Here is an 18722-nt window from a genome sequence, read left to right as displayed (position 1 = left end):
ACCTGGGTTGTTTACATGACAAAGTAGGCCCACAGTGCAGGCTATCCAGGTGAGCAATCTTAGTAGCCTTTCCACACCTTTTTTTTTTCTTTTTCCCCTCCAGGGTTACTGCTGGGCTCGGTGCCTGCACTACAAATCCACTGCTCCTGGAGGCCATTTTTTCCCCTTTTGTTGCCCTTGTTGTTTATTGGTGTTGCTGTTACTATTATTGTTGTTCATTGTTGGCTAGGACAGAGAGAAATTGAGAGAGGAGCGAAAGACAGAGAGGGGGATAGAAAGACAGACACCTGCAGACCTGCTTCACTGCCTATGAAGCGACTCCCCTGTAGGTGGGGAGCCGGGGGCTAGAAATGGGATCTGTACTCAGGTCCCTATGCTTTGTGCCACGTGTGCCCAGCCTGCTACGCTATGGCCCTCCCCCCCTTTTTAAGTATTGTTTTAATTTGTGTATGTTTCTTTTTTGAATTTTTAAAATTATATTCGTTTATTTATTTGATAGAGGCAACCAGAAATCAAGAGGGAAAGAGAGAGAGAGAGAGAGACACCCTCAGCCCCAATTCGCCACTCATGAAGCTTCCCACCTGCAAGTGGGGACCAGGACCTTGAGCAATTTAACGTGTGCACTTAACCGGGTGCACCACCACCTGGCCCCAATTTGTGTATGTTTCCATGCAGGTGTATGCACACACGACACATTTGTGCTAGGCTATGTTTTACATACATTTTGTACTGCCAGTTATCATCAACATCTTTGTGAAGTAATAGTGAATTTTTGATCATTGAACATACAACTTTTGAATTCCCTCTAGCTCTATCAGATGCTGTCAGTGAGTCCCTAGTAACTTTCTTCTCTGATTCTTTTTTTTTTTAATATTTATTTATTATTTATTCCCTTTTGTTGCCCTTGTTGTTGTAGTTATGATTGGTGTTCTTGTTGTTGGATAGGACAGAGAGAAATGGAGAGAGGAAGGGAAGACAGAGAGGGGGAGAGAAAGACAGACACCTGCAGACCTGCTTCACCGCCTGTGAAGTGACTCCCCTGCAGGTGGGGAGCCGGGGGCCTGAACCGGGATCCTCAAGCCAGTCCTTGCGCTTTGCGCCACGTGCGCTTAACCCGCTGCGCTACGGCCTGACTCCCCCTCTCTGATTCTTTTTGGAAGGATTGGATGAGATAAGAGCATAAGGGGCTCCTTCTAGACACTGGAGACAAATTGAACCCCTGCACTCACCCCTCACTTTATAAACAGACAGTTTTGTGTTCTAATTCCATGTGGCAGGTCCTGCTCAGCACTTCCTCCTTCCTTTCTATGCTATTTTAATCTGTTTTTATTTCTTTATGAAGGAAAGAGAGAGACAGAGAAACTAGGCCACCATTTGGGCACCGTAATGTTGGGGAGTGAACCTGGGGTGTCACACTTGCAAATCCTGAGCACAGTGACTGAGCAGCCTCCCAGAGGACTCTCTTCCGCTTCCCTGAGTCAGGCAGCTTCCTGTCTATATTCAGAGTCTGAACACTTCCTTTATAAGCACCTTGACTTTGTTTATCTCTTTCCTGTCTATCCACTTGCTCCCCATCCTTCTGCCCCTTCCTTTGATAGTAATAGGGCGTAAGGATGTATTTCCTTATGTGTGTGTGTGTGTGTGTGTGTGTGTCTCCTTCGAATTGTTCCAGTGTTCCTCTTGTACTACTGAGGAAAATTGTATTACTGGAGACTCAGGATGCCACCACCCTAACTAAGCCTGTGCCCCTGGGTGTGATGTGGAGATCAGAGCTAGACTTACATCTTTTATTCCTAGTCTGTGGCCAGTAAAGAAATCATAGGAAGTCTGTAGAAACATTATGTGGATTTGATGTGTAGGTTTTGCTTATTAATATAATAATGCATTTGATTCTGTGTTTGCATTTATCTTTTATTTCTTTATTTCCAATTTTCAGGAATTTACCTAAATTTTATAATATTTAAAAAAATTATTATATTCTGGGGCCGGGTGGTGGTGCACCTGGTTGAGCGCACATGTTATAGTGCTCAAGGACCCAGGTTCAAGCCCCCAGTCCCCACCTGCAGGGGGAAAGCTTTGCAAGTGGTGAAGCAGGGCTGGAAGTGTCTCTCTGTCTCCCTCTCTGATTTCTGACTGTCTCTATCCAATAAATAAAGATAATAAAGAAGTTTTTTAAATGATTATATTTATATGATAGAGACAGCCAGAAATAGAGAGGGAAGAGAGAGAGATAGAGAGATACTTGAGCTGTTTTCAACACTCACAAAGCTTCTCCCCTGCAGGTTAAACCCGTGTCTTTGCACCTTGTAACGTGTGCATTCAACCAGGTGCGCCACCACCTGGCCCCAAGAATTCACCAGATTTTTGACATAAAACTTAAAGTAACAAAGGATCTTTATCACTGATTGAGAAATACTACCTTATATAACTAGTCACAGCTGTATTCTCTAATCAGTCACAAAAAGAACTGGCCACTGAAACAAGAGTCCAGAGAAGATGTCTGCAAAGATGGAGTCTGTAAACTTTTGATACAGTTTTGAGTCTGAGTCCACACTTTTGATGAAATTGGTAATGGAGGAAAAAATGAAGTCAAAACAGCCAGAGGGGGATCCCCAGCTGGTGATCTGTGTGTTTTTATACCAACACTAAGAGCTTTTATCAGAAAGCGAGTGTTACAGTGTGTTTAAATGTAATGCTGACACTCTTGTAGTCAGTGTTTAATAAAGCACAGAATTCTCTCTTCCTGTTGGACGACAAAAAACACTCCCCTTCTTTGTGTTTAGCACCAAGTTTCTGAAATGCAGGGGGAAAATCCCTGCAGTTCCTTCAGCCTTCAAAAATCTAGGGCCTCTGCACACCAATGTATATTTTAATGATGGTGTAGAAATGGATACCTAATATTGCTGGTGTCACAAGCAATGATGGGATATAGTCTAATCAAAAGCATACGCCAGTGCATACGAATAAACTGATTTTCATTCAAAGTTTCAAGAGTGTGTGAATATTGCATGTTCTCTAATAAGAGAGTTTTTCTTTTAGAGCAAATCAAATAATTATTTTAAAGACCTTCAAAGTCTGCATGCAGACTTCCCCTTTAATGCAGACTCAGTCAGGCAATGTCAAGCTTGCCACCTTTCTTTCAGTAACTTACGGGTGCTTTGTTATCTGAAGGCAAACAGTTTTTATGCTAACTTGAATTATGACTTATTTTCTGTTTTTGCCAGTTGGAGTGCTTTTATTTAGATAAGGAAAACAACTGAGGTAAGGGAGTTCCCTTTGAAATTGTATTTCTTCATAGTCAAAATATTGAAACAAGGTGATAGACAACCATTTAGGGATATTTAGAAGAAAACAGATTTAATAGTTTAAAATTGAGTATAAATGCTTTGATTTCTTTTTAAACATTGGTTTGTGAGTTGACTTTATTTTCCTGGCAGGTAAGTGATCAATTTTAACAATTAAAATCCTTCTTTTCCCTTCCCCTGCCCTTGTGTACACACCACTGTGATCTTATCCCCAGGATGCTGGTTGCTAGAGTACAGTAAATAAAAATGGTCACACATTTTTCCCACAAAGCAACAGTCGGTATTGTCAGAAAAATACTTGTATGGTCTGACAGGTCATTTTCTACACATTAAATCATAGCTTGAGGCCAGGCAATAGTGCCCTGGTTAAGCTTACACATTGCCATGCCTAAGAAGCAGGGTTCAAGCCTCTGCTTGAACTTGAGGTGGGATGCTCCACAAGCTGTGAGGCAGGGCCCCCCCCTCTCTGTGAGTGTGTATCTTTCTCTGTCTCTGTCTCTCCCACCCTGTATAACCTTCTCTATTTATTTCTCTCTGTCCTGTCAAATAAAAGAATTTGTAGAGCCCTAGTGATAACCCTGGTAATAATAATAATAATAATAATAATAATAATAATAATAATAATAAATGTTAAATCTTGGCTACCTACAGAAATAGAAATCCACTTCCGAAAGAGTCAATATTGGGGCAGAATTAACCAAGCTGAAAATTTTGTTAATTGCCATTCTGCTGTTTGTTTCTCATATAGGCGTTAAAATAAAAAATTACCACTAAAGTGAATTCAGATGCATCAGAGAGTTGTGCGGTAGTCAGGTGAAGAAGTAAATGCTAAGTAATTGTATGAAATTTAGATAAACTGGGGCTGGCTGACCACATGTGTTACAATGAACAAGGACTCAGGTTTGAGCCCCTGGTCCCCACCTGCAGGGGGAAAGCTTCACGAGGGGTGAAACATGGCTGCTGGTGTCTCTCTCTTTCCCTCTCTATCAACTCCCCTCCCCCAATTTCTGGCTGTCTCTATCCAGTAAATAAATAAAGTTAATTTAAAAAAAAGAAAAGAGGGAGTTGGGTGGTAGCGCAGCGGGTTAAGTGCACGTGGCACGAAGTGTAAGGACTGGCTTCAATATCCCGGTTCAAGCCCCCGGCTCCCCACCTGCAGGGGAGTCGCTTCACAGGCGGTGAAGCAGGTCTGCAGGTGTCTGTCTTTCTCTCCTCCTCTCTACCTCCCCCTCCTCTCTCCATTTCTTTCTGTCCTATCTAACAATGATGATATCAATAACAACAACAATAATAAGTACAACAACAAATTTAAAAAAGGGCAACAAAAAGGAAAAATAAATAAATATAATTTTTTTAAAAAAAAGAAAAGAAAAGAAAAAGAAATTTAGATAAACCATAAGATAAATTAGGAAACAAAAGCATCATGAGAATAAGCACAACAATTTCTGAGCATGTGCTGTGTTATGGCATACAGAGAAGTAAGGGTGACAGACTAGGTGAAGACAGGAAAAAAGATAGAGACCACTGTGAGAAGTGCACCAGAAAACAGTTATTCAGTAAAGATGACACCTACCTTGGTTTCTGGGCTTTGGGAGAAAGAGTAATTGCTCTGGCCTTCAGGGAAGGAATGCTCCCGAGAATTGCTTCATGAGAACCCAAGAGCCAGAACAAGTGAACTGTCCAGGTAGAAAAGAAGCTACAAAACAAATTAATTCCGCTTAAATTCTTAGAAAGCTAAATTCACACAATCACACATTTGAGTGCATGCATGTATACTTGTTCATACTTGTTCAGTGGACTGATTTTAGCTCGATGTATAAGAAAAATGGGGCTGCTTCATCTAACCAAACTCTGCACAGCTGTGTGCTAGAAAGACCAACAGAAACAGTAACAACCCCAATAAAAATACCTGCCCCATTACCTCAGATCTGACACTTATCTTTATACCCCAGGGCCTAGAGACTCTTGATGTCATTCCCTCTAATAGAGACCACTTTCTGCCAACTCAAAATATATGATCCAGGAGTTATTTTCCTCATCAGTAAACATTGTTTCCTTTTCAAACTCAGGATGCATGTAGAAATTGCAGTTTCTTCATGTGTTCTCCAAGTCGCACAAACAACCTAACAGAGTGGAAAGAGGAATAGCTCTTGAAATAACTAATTTTGTTCTTTTCTCTTCTTACATTAAACAAACACTGCCTGGGGGTTTTGTTAACTCCAAAGATCATCATGTATATTTATTTAAGAGAATATTTACCCCTGATTACACCAAAACTTTAGTGTCCTGGGAGAAAAAAATACACTTAAGCTGCGGCCGGGTGGTAGTGCAGTGGGTTAAGTGCACAAAGTGCAAGGACTGGTGGACTAGCGGACTGGCAGACTGGTGTAAGGTCCCAGTTTGAGCCCTCCGTTCCCCACTTGCAGGGGGGGGTCACTTCACAGGCAGTGAAGCAGGTCTGCAGATGTCTTTCTTTCTTTCCTCTTCTGTCTTCCCCTCCTCTCTCAATTTCTGTCCTATCCAATAATAATAAACAACAAGGGCAACAAAAGGGAAACATAGCCTCCAGGAGCAGTGGATTCATAGTTCAGGCACCCAGCCCCAGCAATAACCATGGAGGCAAATATATATACATATACATATACATATACATATACATATACATATACATATACATATACATATACATATACATATACATATACATATACATATACACACACACACTTTAGCTAAAGGGACTTCAGTCTTGTGTGAATGTCATCCACTATTTGCCAGTCCTCTTTGAGCTTTTCTGCATTACAGAAGCATGCCATGTAAAGAAACTATTTAGACTATATTCTGCCTCAAACTGGGAGGTGGTTAAGCATGGGGAAGAAAGACAGTAATAAGATTATAATCACATGGGTATTTGTAACTTAGATTATACCTGAATTGCACCTGACCTAAGATACCTTTTTTCTATATTTTAAACAGTTCAAAAATGCTGAGAGAGCATTTTATGCTGGAATGGAGTACACTGGAGTGATATTAAAGAAAAAGACTGTGTATCTAGTAAAATAAGATTTTAGGGAACTCCATAGATTCCTGAAAAACAGTGCTTTTAGCAAAATAAACCATTTGAGCTTTGTCTAAACATTCAAAGGAAACTTCACAAGATATAGAAAAATATACATTTTACATTCCTTGCACATTTATCACACTTAAGACCCGTGGATTCCTAGTTTTAGATGGTAGAAATACACTCAGTATGCTCATTCCTGAACTGCCAAATAGTCCACCTAGGAATGTGTCTGTTTGGCCATATTGACTGCCAAGGTTCAATCCCAGCCGTCACTGCACTGGAGAAAGCTTCAGTGCTGTGCTGTGTGTCTTTCTTTCTCCGTCTCCCCCATTGTCTCTGTCCTTTCTGTCTGAAAAAGCTGAGCTGGAGTGTAAAACTCTGGTAATGGCAGAAGAAGAAAAAACATTTTGGGCAGTTGTTAATACTAAACTTTTTAGTAATTTAGAGTTGGTCTTAAGGCTATGCCAGGCTTTAGTCCCATGACTGATACATACACACACACATCTCTCTCTCTCTCTCTCTCTCTCTCTCTATATATATATATATATATATATATATATATATATATATATATATGTATATATATTGTTTTATTAGTGACTTTATGCTGATTCACAAAATTAGAAGGTAACAGCTGTATAACTCCGCACCGTTCCCACCACCACATTTCTGTGTCCCATTCCCTCCATTGGAAGCTACAGCAGTCCTCCCAAGGTTAAAGATACAAGTTGACTATTATTTCTAGAGCTATATGTCTATTTAGGTTTTTTTTTGAGAATTTATCCTTTTTTAATTAATTTATTTTTATATTACAGAGTTACATGTCCACAGGGGTTGGAATCCACACCATTCCCACCACCTGAGTTCTGAATCCTCAGTCTCCCCACTGCCATCCACCACAGTTCTCCTAAGGTTGTAGACATGGGCCAACCATCTTCTCTGCAGCTATCTGTCCACATTTATACACAGTTGCACCTTTTTTTTCTGATTCGATCCTCTCTTCCCCTCCAAGCCACTCATGACAACATAACGACCTCCGTATGTCCCTCTCCTTTTCCTTCTGTCTCTCTGGGTGCTGATGCAGCTGGAGTGCAGAGTCCTCTTACCTTCATTCTGTCACTTCTCCCCCACTAGGAGTCTGGACCAAGGTTGTTTTGGGGGTGCAGAAAGTAGGAGTTCTGGCTTTTGTAACTGCTTCTCCACTGAGCATGGGCGTTGACATGTCGATCCACACCCCCAGCCTGTTTCTATCTCTCCCTAGTGGGCCAGAACTCTGGAGGTATGAGGGTCCAGACACATTGGTGAGGTCGTCTTCCCAGAGAAGTCAGGATGGAGTCATGGTAGTATCTGTAGTTTGATGTCTGGAAGGTGGCATGACCGAAATTGAGACAAAAAATGGTTACTGAACAGGAACCAAAAAGTAGGATTAGAGTAGATGAGGTCAGTGACTTTAGGGCAGAAGAAAGGTAGGGAAACCATTTTAGGCATGTTCCTGGGGGCACAAAACTGTGGTAGTTTTGCTTGAGTTTGGTAACTAGCCTGAGGTTGGATAAGAATATTATTTGACATGATGGGCCTGGACCTCTCTCAGATTCCTCCAGCCGCTATCACTGGCCATCTCCAGCAGGAACAACATAATGGACCCCTGTGTGGGTCCCTATAGGACCTTGCCCTCAATGTGGATCAACAGTGGTTGGGAATGGTCCATTCTCCGAAGGGAGTTTGGACAACATACCCCCCTATCACCTCAGGAAGATGGGTCCTGAAATTAGTGCAGCCTGGAATGTTCTTAACTGTGACCACAGAATGCAAGCTCAGACCCTCAGGGATGCAGAGGTTACATACACACCAGTGTTAAATATGGGCCCATATCAAACTGATGGGGGTTTATAGTCAGCAGTATTTATACACTTTTCCCATATTTGGGAGCTGCTCTCTTCTCTGATACAGCTTTCTAGTCCTTTTTCCAACTATGACACCATATCCCCAGACAATAACCTGGGTCCACCTGCATATTAGATGTCAGGCTCAGGCAAAACTAGTAAAAGCATGAGCCCCTTGGTATATAGATAAAATAAATAGACCTACTAGCTTTTTCCAAAACAGAGACCCCAAATCTTCATCTGCAATATTCTTGCCTTTAGGTTCATGATCAGTCAACAATTTGTTCTCCTTTATATCTTAACTCTTTTTCAGCCACCAGGTTCCAGATGCTAACATGATACCAAACAGACTTCCCTAGGCAGATGACCCCACCAATGTGTCCTGGAGCCCCTCTTCCCCAGAGCCCTGCCCCACTAGGGAAAGAGAGAGACAGGCTGGGAGTATGGATCGATTTGTCATCGCCCATGTTCAGTGGGGAAGCAATTACAGAAGCCAGACCTTCCACCTTCTGCATCCCACAATGACCCTGGGTCCATGCTCCCAGAGGGATAAAGAATAGGAAAGCTGTCAGGGAGCTGTCAAGGAAGTTTATGGTCACAGCTGGGAACATTCTAGACTGCACTCGTTTTAGGACCAGTCTCTCCCTCATGTCTGGTGTGTGTGTGTGTGTGTGTGTGTGTGTGTGTGTGTGTGTGTGTGTGTGTGTGTGTGTGTGTTTAAGAAATATTTATTTTGGATTTGGAAGAGCTATGTGATACAGAGTGAAAATCTGGTGCCTTACTCTCTCTCCATCTCAGTGTCTTTGTCTCTGTCTCTCTGTCCTAGTGGAAAGTCACCCCGAATGGTAGAATCACACATGCATGAGGCTTTGGCCCATCCTAAAGGATATTGTGTTCATTTATCCAAAGACAGAAGGAGATACAAAGGACAAAGAACCACTCGGGCACATGTGGTTCAGTGATGAAGTCATTAGTACTAGGTGTGCACGCTCTCAACACTGTCTTTTTCTCAGTGGCAGGATTGCATCTTATAAGTGTGTTGCAAATAAAAGAGCCCCAAATGATAGAATGTAGAATAAATATGCTTGTAGACTACATAATAAATATGTTCATACTTTACTAGGACCAGTCAAGTAAAATTTAGATGTGTGATAGGCTTGGTCAAGCCTGTACTGTTTGAAGATGTTTTGCATTTTGTAGAGTGTAGTAACTCAACTTAATTCATTGTTCTCTTGATACTGTTCCCTTTGTTTGTCCCAGCGTTTTCCTAAAACAGATCTGAAGTTCTTTCTTATTACTGGAAAATACGTTCCTCAGCAAACCCATCCCTAGTGACTTGGCTTTCAGATTCCAGGTGCATAGCATTCATCTCTTGAAAAATTGCCCTATATTCAAATAGCTACTATAATTTTCCTTCACTGTTGTGAAGGGCTTTTGTTTCTTCCTATATGCTCAAATGGCACATGAAGAAATGTGGGGTTATTGGATTGTGGCAGGATGAATAATGGTTTCGAAACTCAGAGGCTCAAGTTGTGGGTTTGCCACTAACTCATTATAAAACTTGAATAAATTACCTCTTGTCTCTCTTTGACTCAATACCTATTTGCCTTAAATGGCATTAACACTAATTTATCTCATGTATGAGCACATGTAAAGGCAACAGCCATAAATACACATTTATTAAAATTGAATTCTTGCAGGCAGGGGGATAGCATGATATCTGCAAAGAGTCTCGCATGCCCAAGGCTCCAAAATCCCAGGTTCAATCCCTCCAACCTCCATAATCCAGTGCTGAGCAGTGCTCTGGTAAAATCAATCAATGAAATAAAATTGAACTGAATCCTTACCTTGCGATGATATATTTTCCCTTCTATCTTAGAATATTTTGTATTTCTCTTGCCTTTTGCAGTATAGAAGATTCAGATGCTATTTAGTTACCCTGTGTGTTGATCTTAGACTTGGGGAGGGCCTAAGTGACATCTCTGATGCCTGGGTATATCAAAAGCTTGGCTTCTTCTGCAATCTATTCATATTTCAGAAATATCAAAACAGAAAGAGCTCATAGAGCCTTCAAAGAGCTCATAGAGAATCACTATTTCCCCCCAGGTTCTGCACCAGTACTCTTAGTCCTTGCTGTTCATCTCTGTTGCCTTACTGGTAACTCATCATAAAATGAGGAGACATATAGGTATACAGTGTTGTCTGCAGGATTCAGACCCAGAGGAGTGGTATTTCCTTCAATGAGTAACCTATCTCTGGGTTCCTCAAATGAGACCTCCCTTCCTTCCTTCCTTCCTTCCTTCCTTCCTTCCTTCCTTCCTTCCATTTTAATTAGGACGAGAGAATTTGAGAGGGGAGGGGAGGGAAGGATAGAGAGAGATGGAGAAAGACACCTGCAGTCCTGCTTTACCACTTGTGAAGCGACTCCCCTGTAGATAGGAAGCAGAGGACTGGAACCAGGATTCCTGGGCTTCATACTATGTATGCTTATCCCAGTGCACCACCACCCGATTGGCTAAAATGAGACTTTTAATGTCTAAGTATGATTTGTGACATGGGAGAGTCAGTCCACGTCCATGACGTTGACCATTCAGAAATTGCCAGCACGTAACGTTTCCAATTGTGACGCTCCCTTGGTTTTGTTTTCACAGGCTCTTTCATGATGGTGAACACATCTGGGAGACCTGAGGGACAGAGAACCCATCTCCTCTTACCTCAGCTTAAAGAAAACGACACCCATTGTATTGATTTTCACTATTTTGTATCCAGTAAGAGTAATTCTGTTCCTGGCTTACTCAATGTCTATGTGAAAGTCAATAATGGGCCTTTGGGGAATTCTATCTGGAATATATCTGGAGACCCAAACCGTACATGGAACAGGGCAGAACTGGCTATTAGCACCTTCTGGCCCAACTTTTACCAGGTATGTTTTCATTGTAATGTTGTTCTTGATGCTTTCTTTAGCTACTAAAAGCTGACATTGTCTTCAATTCTCTTTTTAATTAGAAAATATCTATTTAGATTAGAGACAGAAGTTGAGAGGGAGGAGTGAGAGAAGAAAAGGGTGAGATACCTGTGGCACTGTTTCTCTGCTTGTGAAGCTTCCCCCCCTGCAGGTGGAAACGAGATCCTTGAACCTGGGTTCTTGCTTATTGCAATGTGTACTTCTAACCAAGTGCAAAGCCGCCTGGCCCCCAGACATTGTTTTTATGTGAATGTAAACAGAGATAGCCTTGGAGGTGCTGTTTTTTTCGTTAGTTTAAGGAAAGCTTATGATAGTTAACACAGATATTAAACTTGGTTGAATTGTGTAGAGAAATGAATAATATTTTAACAATATAAAAGTAGAAACCTGACAGAGGTGCTGTTGATAAATGTATTTTACTTTCTATGTTAAATAGATCATAGTTTTCTAAGGGAGGCAGAACACTTGGTGCTAAAAGAGAAAGCCTTTCTTTTTAAAATATATATATATTTATTTATTTTCCCTTTTGTTGCCCTTGTTTTCATTGTTGTTGTTGTTATTGATGTCATTGTTGTTGGATAGGACAGAGAGAAATGGAGAGAGGAGGGGAAGACAGAGAGGGGGAGAGAAAGACAGACACCTGCAGACCTGCTTCACCGCCTGTGAAGTGACCGCCCTGCAGGTGGGGAGCCGGGGCCTCCCTCGTACCGGGATCCTTACGAACCGAACCGGTCCTTGCGCTTTGTGCTGTGTGCACTAAACCCGCTGAGCTACCACCCAACTTCCAGCAAGTGAGTCTTCACTGTAATCAGCCATTGAGTCCCTTCCTCATACCCCTATGAGCAGAGGGGAAATGCCACATGGAGATCTGTCCTGGTACAGCAGCAGAGCAGCTGCTATTCTGTCGCTTAACAAATTCTCTTGAGAGCCACGTTGTCCACTTTAACATCTGACTCATAGTGTCCAGTGGGGACTCAGGAATATGGAAGTCAGCCCTAGTGCTGGATCCATTCTGTCTGAAACACCCGTGCCAGGAGACCATGCCAGCATTGTGTCAAAAGGTAGAAATGGGGTGTCAGGCGGTAGCGCAGTGGGACTAGCGGAAGGATCCCGGTTCAATCCCCCGGCTCCCCACCTGCAGGGGCGTTGCTTCATAGGCAGTGAAGCAGGTCTGCAGGTGTCTGTCTTTCTCTTCCCCTCTGTCTTCCCCTCCTCTCTCCATTTCTCTCTGTCCTCCCTAACAACGATGACATCAATAACAACAACAATAATAACTACAACAATAAAAAATTTAAAAAATATTTTAAAAAATAATAATCTGATATTGGGTCTGGAACCCTTACCTTCATTTGCTTTCATTCTTTCTCTCTCTCTCTCTCTCTCTGCCCTACCCAATAAATAAATAAATATGACTGAATATATGTGTGTATATATATATATATATGTAGTAATATAAATATATTAAAAAATGCAATCTCCCTAGATACTGGCTGGGGTTACAGGTGATGTATTTTTTTTCCTTTATGCTAGCTATAATATTCTAAAAAAATATTCTGAAAATTTTAGACTGTAAAAGTATTGGTTTTACGTATAAAGATGAGTAAAAACTAGTCTTTCTTCCAGAAGAGAAAACCTTCTAGTTAATGAATAATTTTCTATTCTAGAAATAAATTAGTACCCAGGTGGAGGTATAATTAAAAATGATGACCTGAGGGACAACGTTTCTTCTTTGATAGTAAGAAGCTGGAATCAAGGGGAAGTGAGTCTGTGTAATCTGGGCATCCCAGGGCCTTTTCTTTGAACTTGTGTCAGTCTCTTTCTCAGTCTCCCGTGATCTGCTAGATCAGGGACAGGACACCCTTGTTGTTAGGTACACACGGAAATTGCATCCTACTTGCTTTTGCCCCAATGTTCTTCTCCGTTGCCCTAGCGATTTCCACCCAAAACTATTAGGACTGAGCTCTCTTGGGACTTTTCACAGCCTCCAGATTCCAGTCTATTACTTAGAAATAACATGTGATGCAACCCAGATTTTTGGGGGGCAGGAAAGGTAGCTGATTTTCGAAGGCATCTGTTCTGCCATTGTGGCCGACCCAGTTTAAGCCCAACCCTCACCACACTCTGGGAAACTTCATTGCCCTGGTATCCCTCACCCCATTTGTACATGAAAACTGTGAGTCCAGAACAAGGAGACAAATAATAAAGTAAATAAGATGCAATGTTTTATTTATGCTTTTGTCTTATCTAGAAATGTCACATCAAAATACCAAACTTAATTTTTTTTCTTTATTTTATGGGTAGTCTCAACTGCAGACATTTATTTTTCACAGTTTTGGAGACTGAGAAATCCAAGATCAAGATTCCAGGAAAATGCTGTTCTTGTTAGGGTCCACCTGGCTTGCAAATGGGTACCTCTCATCTCCTTCTTGTATGCCCAAATGGTTTTCTCATGCCTTTTCTTTTCTTGGAATGAAAAGTGTAACTTGGTCTCTAATCCTTTTCTTCTTCATCCTCTTCTTTCTCTTCCTCCTCCTCTTCTTTTTCTTCTTCTTCTTCCCCCTCACCTCAGCAATGGGGTCTTGAAATATGTAATTTCATAACTCCAGTCTGACATTTTCCCCCACATTAAAAAAAAAAGCATTGATTGGATAGAGATGGAGAGAAAACGAGATGAAAACGGAAGATAGAGACAGACACCTGCAGCACTGCTTCATGCTTGTAAAGCTTCCACTTTGCAGATGAGGCCCTGGGGCTTAGACCCATTGTAGCATGTGTGGGGAACCAGGTGGGTCACCACCAGGCCTGACTCTGATTCCCTTCTTAAAAGGCCTCTAGTTCCATTATAGAGGCTCTAACCTTGTGAACTCATCTACCTACAATTATCCCCCTAAGACTCTACCTCAAATTACCATCACCTTGGAGATTAGGACTTAAGCATATGGATTTGTAGGGGAATACTACATTTAGTTCCTAACAACCTTCTTTGTCACTAAATCAGACAAACAAAACTACAGGGGTAATTTATTTATAAATAGTTTTAAAGAGACTTCCCTTTAAAAAGGAATAATGAAAATAATACAGTCCCGTGTTTCAGAGAACTTCCATTTCAACAAAAATTTCCATTATTGAGGTCATTATTATTATTGTTGTTGTTGTTGTTGTTAGTGATTTGACAGTACCCAACAAGTTTGTAAGATAACAGGGGTACAATTCCACACAGTTCCCAACATCAGAGTTCTGTGTCCCATCTCCTCCATTGGTAACTTCCCTATTCTTTATGCCTCTGGGAGGATGGAACAAAATTCCTTTTAGGGTGGAGAAGGTGGGAAATATTGCTTCTCTGCTGGACATAGGCGTTGGCAGGTGGATCCGTACCCCCAGCCTGTTTCTATCTTTCCCTAGTGAGTCAGGGCTCTGGAGAAAGGAGGTTCTGGGACACACTGGTGAGGTCCTCTGTCCAGGTTGGTCAGGATGGCATCATAGCACTTGGATGCTGAAAGGTGATATGATGTAAAGCAAATTGTTCAATGAACAGGCACCCAAAAGTGGGATTTTTTTTTTTTATAAAGCACAGCTCTGACAGTAACTTGCCATTGCAAATGACCTCTTCATATTACTAAACAGTACATCATTTGCCAGAGTCAGATTCTAATTCTTATTACAGATTGCTGACTCATTGGATGATTCATCAAGAATAGTCTCAGACTCTTGAGTTTAAAGGTAGTTTTTTAGATAATCTAGAATATGGAATACATAGAATACCTAGCCAAGTGCTTAAGAATCTGGTGATCAGCATGTGTAAATACCTGGGGTCCACTGCAGATGCACTTATTCACGTGTATGCCAGCCATGCATCAGCCATTAAAGTTTTTTTAAATTAATTTTTTAATATTTATTTCTTTATTCCCTTTTGTAGCCATTAAGGTTTTAAAGGCATAGTCAAGGTAGTTCTTTCTTCTTATTTCAACTTCAAATGCTGGACAGTAGAAGTACTGAAGCCTTTACTCTAGTAGTAAGTGTTTAACATGACTAGTATTACTATTAAGTAAATGACATTCTCTACTAGAGAGATAATGGCTGGCAGTTTTCCAAACGCTGTGCATTAACTTAGCATCACCAGATTAAGACCTGAGTGAAATTTCCCAGCTGGTATGAGGAGAACACGATATGTCAGCAGAGGTGAAGAGAAAGGGAAACACCTAGAAAATCCTATTTCCACCTCAGGTGCAAGGTGTCATTGTATCTGGAGATAAGGAGAAAGAGGCCAGAAACATAAGTTATCTGTGTTCAGGCATCATTTCTCAGGGAGGAGCTTCTCTAGTGCACACTGTGGTCCCCAGCTGGTAGACTAGCGTATCCCTTCTGAGGAAAGAGCTCTCAAAACCAGGAATCATCCATGAGCTTGTCTGCTATTGAGTCAGTTCTCCACAGCGATATTTCTCTAAGGAGTTCTGCTCTAACCTGAGGAGAGGAGTCTGCTGTATTGTGACTATCATATCTTGAGTCACAGAAGACCTAACCTGCTGTTATGTTAGCATGTATGACTGTGACATTTTCTTCCATGACCGTAGTTCATAAAGTCAGTCTCCAGGGATGCCGTGATGGCATACCTGGCAGAGCACATACATGACCTGGCACAAAGACCTAGGTTCAAGCCCCCAGGCTCACCTCCAGGGGGAAGCTTTCTGAGCAGTGGGCTAATGATGCAGGTGGCTCTCTGCATCTGTCTGTCTGTCGGTCTCTCTGTCTCTTCCCCTCTATCAAAAAAAATGGTAGCATCTGGAATAGTGGAGTCATGTAGACAGGCAGTAAGCTCTAGTGAAAGTCGGTGGGGGAAAAAAAAATCAGTATTCAGTGACTCAGGAGGTGACACAGCAGAGGCATATTTGCATCTGTGGGTCCTTGGGTTTGACCCGAGCACTGAGCATATGCCAAATGCCAGAATGGTGCTCTGACCTCACTTCCATTAAATCATTAATCTTTTAAAAAAAAGTCCAATAGCTACACAATGTATTTTTAGTACAGAGATAAGGCAGTTTGAGGGTTGAAAGCTTAGGACAGGGTGATAGGCTACAGGACAGGACGCCCCCATGAAGTACAGACACTGGCCACTTCATGGACATCTCCTCTCGATTAGCAGTGAGGCTACGAGATACACTGTGGAAACTGAAAAGAAGAAGACTTGATCTACATGGTGTTTTCTGTTTACTTATTAGTGGGACAGGGAGATAGGGAGAGAGGAGGCTGGGTGGTGGCACACCTGGTTGAGCACACATTACAAAGCACAATCCAGGTTCAAGCCCCTCCCCCCCAGTCCCTACCTGCGGGGGGAGAGCTTTGTTAATGGTGAAGCAGGGCTGCAAATGTCTCTTTTCACACTCCCTTTCCTTTTTTTTTTTTTTTTTGCCTCCAGGGTTATTGCTGGGGCTCGATGCCTGCACCATGAATCCACTGCTCCTGGAGGCCATTTTTTCCCTTTTGTTGCCCTTTTTATTTATCATTATTGTTGCCACTGATGTTGTTGTCAGATAGGACAGAGAGAAATGGAGAGAAGAGGGGAAGACAGAGAGGGAGAGAGACAGACACCTACAGACCTGCTTCACCGCTTGTGAAGCGACTCCCTGCAGGTGGGGCATCAGGGGTTCGAACCGGGATCCTTACACTGGTCCTTGCGCTTTGCACCACGTGCGCTTATCCCGCTGCACTACTGCCTGGCCCCGTCAATCTTTTCTTTCTTTTTTTGTTTAACACACACCCCTCAGTTTCATTCCCAGCATGTAGTTGCTGAGCAGGGCTGTGTACTTGGGGGTTCAGGTCTTCTGCTTGGATGTGGTCTGTTGCTTCTGGCCTTTGAGCACTGTTTCTTACAACTGCTTATGATTTATTTTCTCTACCTTAATTTTCTTCCACCTACCATTTTATAACATGGGTATTTGGCTTACAATTAGAAAACATTTGAAAAAAAAAAAGAAGTTGTTATTTCCTCGTTTGAGTTTCTGTAAGAGTTTGTTTCATAAAAACGTTCAGTGTGGACGTGGACACCGACTGACTTGTGCATGGAAGGAAGGCAGGTGCCATGTGTCAAGTGGACGCATGTGGGAGTACTTGGTTTCTCCAGCAGCACAGCTGTCACTTGTGTCAGACTTGTAACGTGATGGTGCCATTGTCCCGTATGACTATCGTCCCGATTTTGTGCCATCACACACTGCTTGTCATCTACACAAAATTTAGAAAAGATGTGAACCAGTTCGTTTCAAAAGTGAAAGGGAAAACGCAAATGAAATTCAGGACAATCCATGGGTAGTTGGATGAGAGATGGAGTCATTTGTAAAGGACTTAAAGGGACAGTGGTTACAAAACAACGCTGCTTAGTCATAGTTTGCTACCCTTTACCTTTGGGAAAGTAGACTTTCTTTTCTTTTTTTATAAGTATACTACCATTATCTTATTTGTCACAGAATAAATATCACCATTTCCATAATTTCAAGTTATCTACAGGGTTTGTTTTAGTGATTTAATAATGATAGACAAAATTGTGGGGTAAGGGCCACGACTCCACACAGTTGCCACCATCAGATCTCCGTATCCCCTCCCCTCCCTTGATAGCTTTCCTATTCTTTATCCCTCTGGGAGCATGGACCCAGGGTCTTTATGCGGAGCAGAAGGTGGGAGTTCTGGCTTCTGTAATTGCTTCTCCGCTGGACGTGGGCATTGGCAGTGTGATCCATCCCCCTAGCCTGTTTCAGTCTGGGAAAGTAGACTTTCATCTTGCATTGTGGTCTATCTATAGGTGCTTCAGTGTTTTGATCAAGCTTTTTAAAGATCTTCTAGTTTGTGTTTTTGCTTTAACTTTTTAACCTTAGAGAAAAAATTTCTTTTTAATTAAAAACACTTTTTTCTTATTTATTTTTTTAAATTTCTTTATTGGGGGATTAATGTTTTATAGTTGACAGTAAATACAACAGTTTGTACATGCATAACATTTCTCAGTTTTCCACACAATACAACGCCCACCAGGTCCTCTGCCATCCTGTTCCAGAACCTGAACTCCACCCCCCCCCCCACTCACCAGAGTCCTTTACTTTGGTGCAATGCACCAACTCCAGTCCAAGTTCTGCTTAAAAATACTTTTTAAATGATTCTCTCTCTCTCTCCCTCCCTCTCTCCCTCTCTCTCTCTCTCTCTCTCTCTCTCTCTCTCCATCTTTGTTTTTTATTTAAATAAGAGCCACAGAGGATCTGGTAAGTTATGTGTAGAAGTACATATCCCATTTAATCCCCTTGCTTTAAAGGTATTGACAAAGAAATTCCACAAGTACATTTTTCCATGGAGACTTTTTGTGTCAGTAAGTGCATCCCTTTCCTTTGCTCACACATAGCAAGGGAAGGTGGCAGTTTGAGAAGCTAATTTTGCTCTTCACTGAAGCGAGGATGACCAGGATGCAGCACTGTTAAACTGCTCCCCCCACTTTGGGCAGGTGTCTGAAGGGCAGCCTTATGTGAAAA

The 18722-nt window shown here is 41.8% G+C and overlaps 1 protein-coding gene across 8 annotated transcripts in view; it reads left to right on the top strand.

The window, feature by feature from the left end:
- The window catches only part of PTPRM (protein tyrosine phosphatase receptor type M), a 770521-nt gene that overhangs the window by 275336 nt on the left and 476463 nt on the right, over nucleotides 1–18722 (top strand). For all 8 annotated transcript variants that reach the window (XM_007517155.3, XM_060200700.1, XM_060200698.1 and 5 more), the window contains exon 3: nucleotides 10904–11175. In XM_007517155.3, coding sequence (XP_007517217.1) covers nucleotides 10904–11175 — 272 coding nt within the window. The remainder of the gene's footprint in view (nucleotides 1–10903; nucleotides 11176–18722) is intronic.

Source organism: Erinaceus europaeus, chromosome 10 (assembly GCF_950295315.1).
Source record: "Erinaceus europaeus chromosome 10, mEriEur2.1, whole genome shotgun sequence".
Classification (NCBI taxonomy): Eukaryota; Metazoa; Chordata; class Mammalia; order Eulipotyphla; family Erinaceidae; genus Erinaceus; species Erinaceus europaeus.
This window is presented reverse-complemented; position numbering and strand designations above follow the sequence as displayed.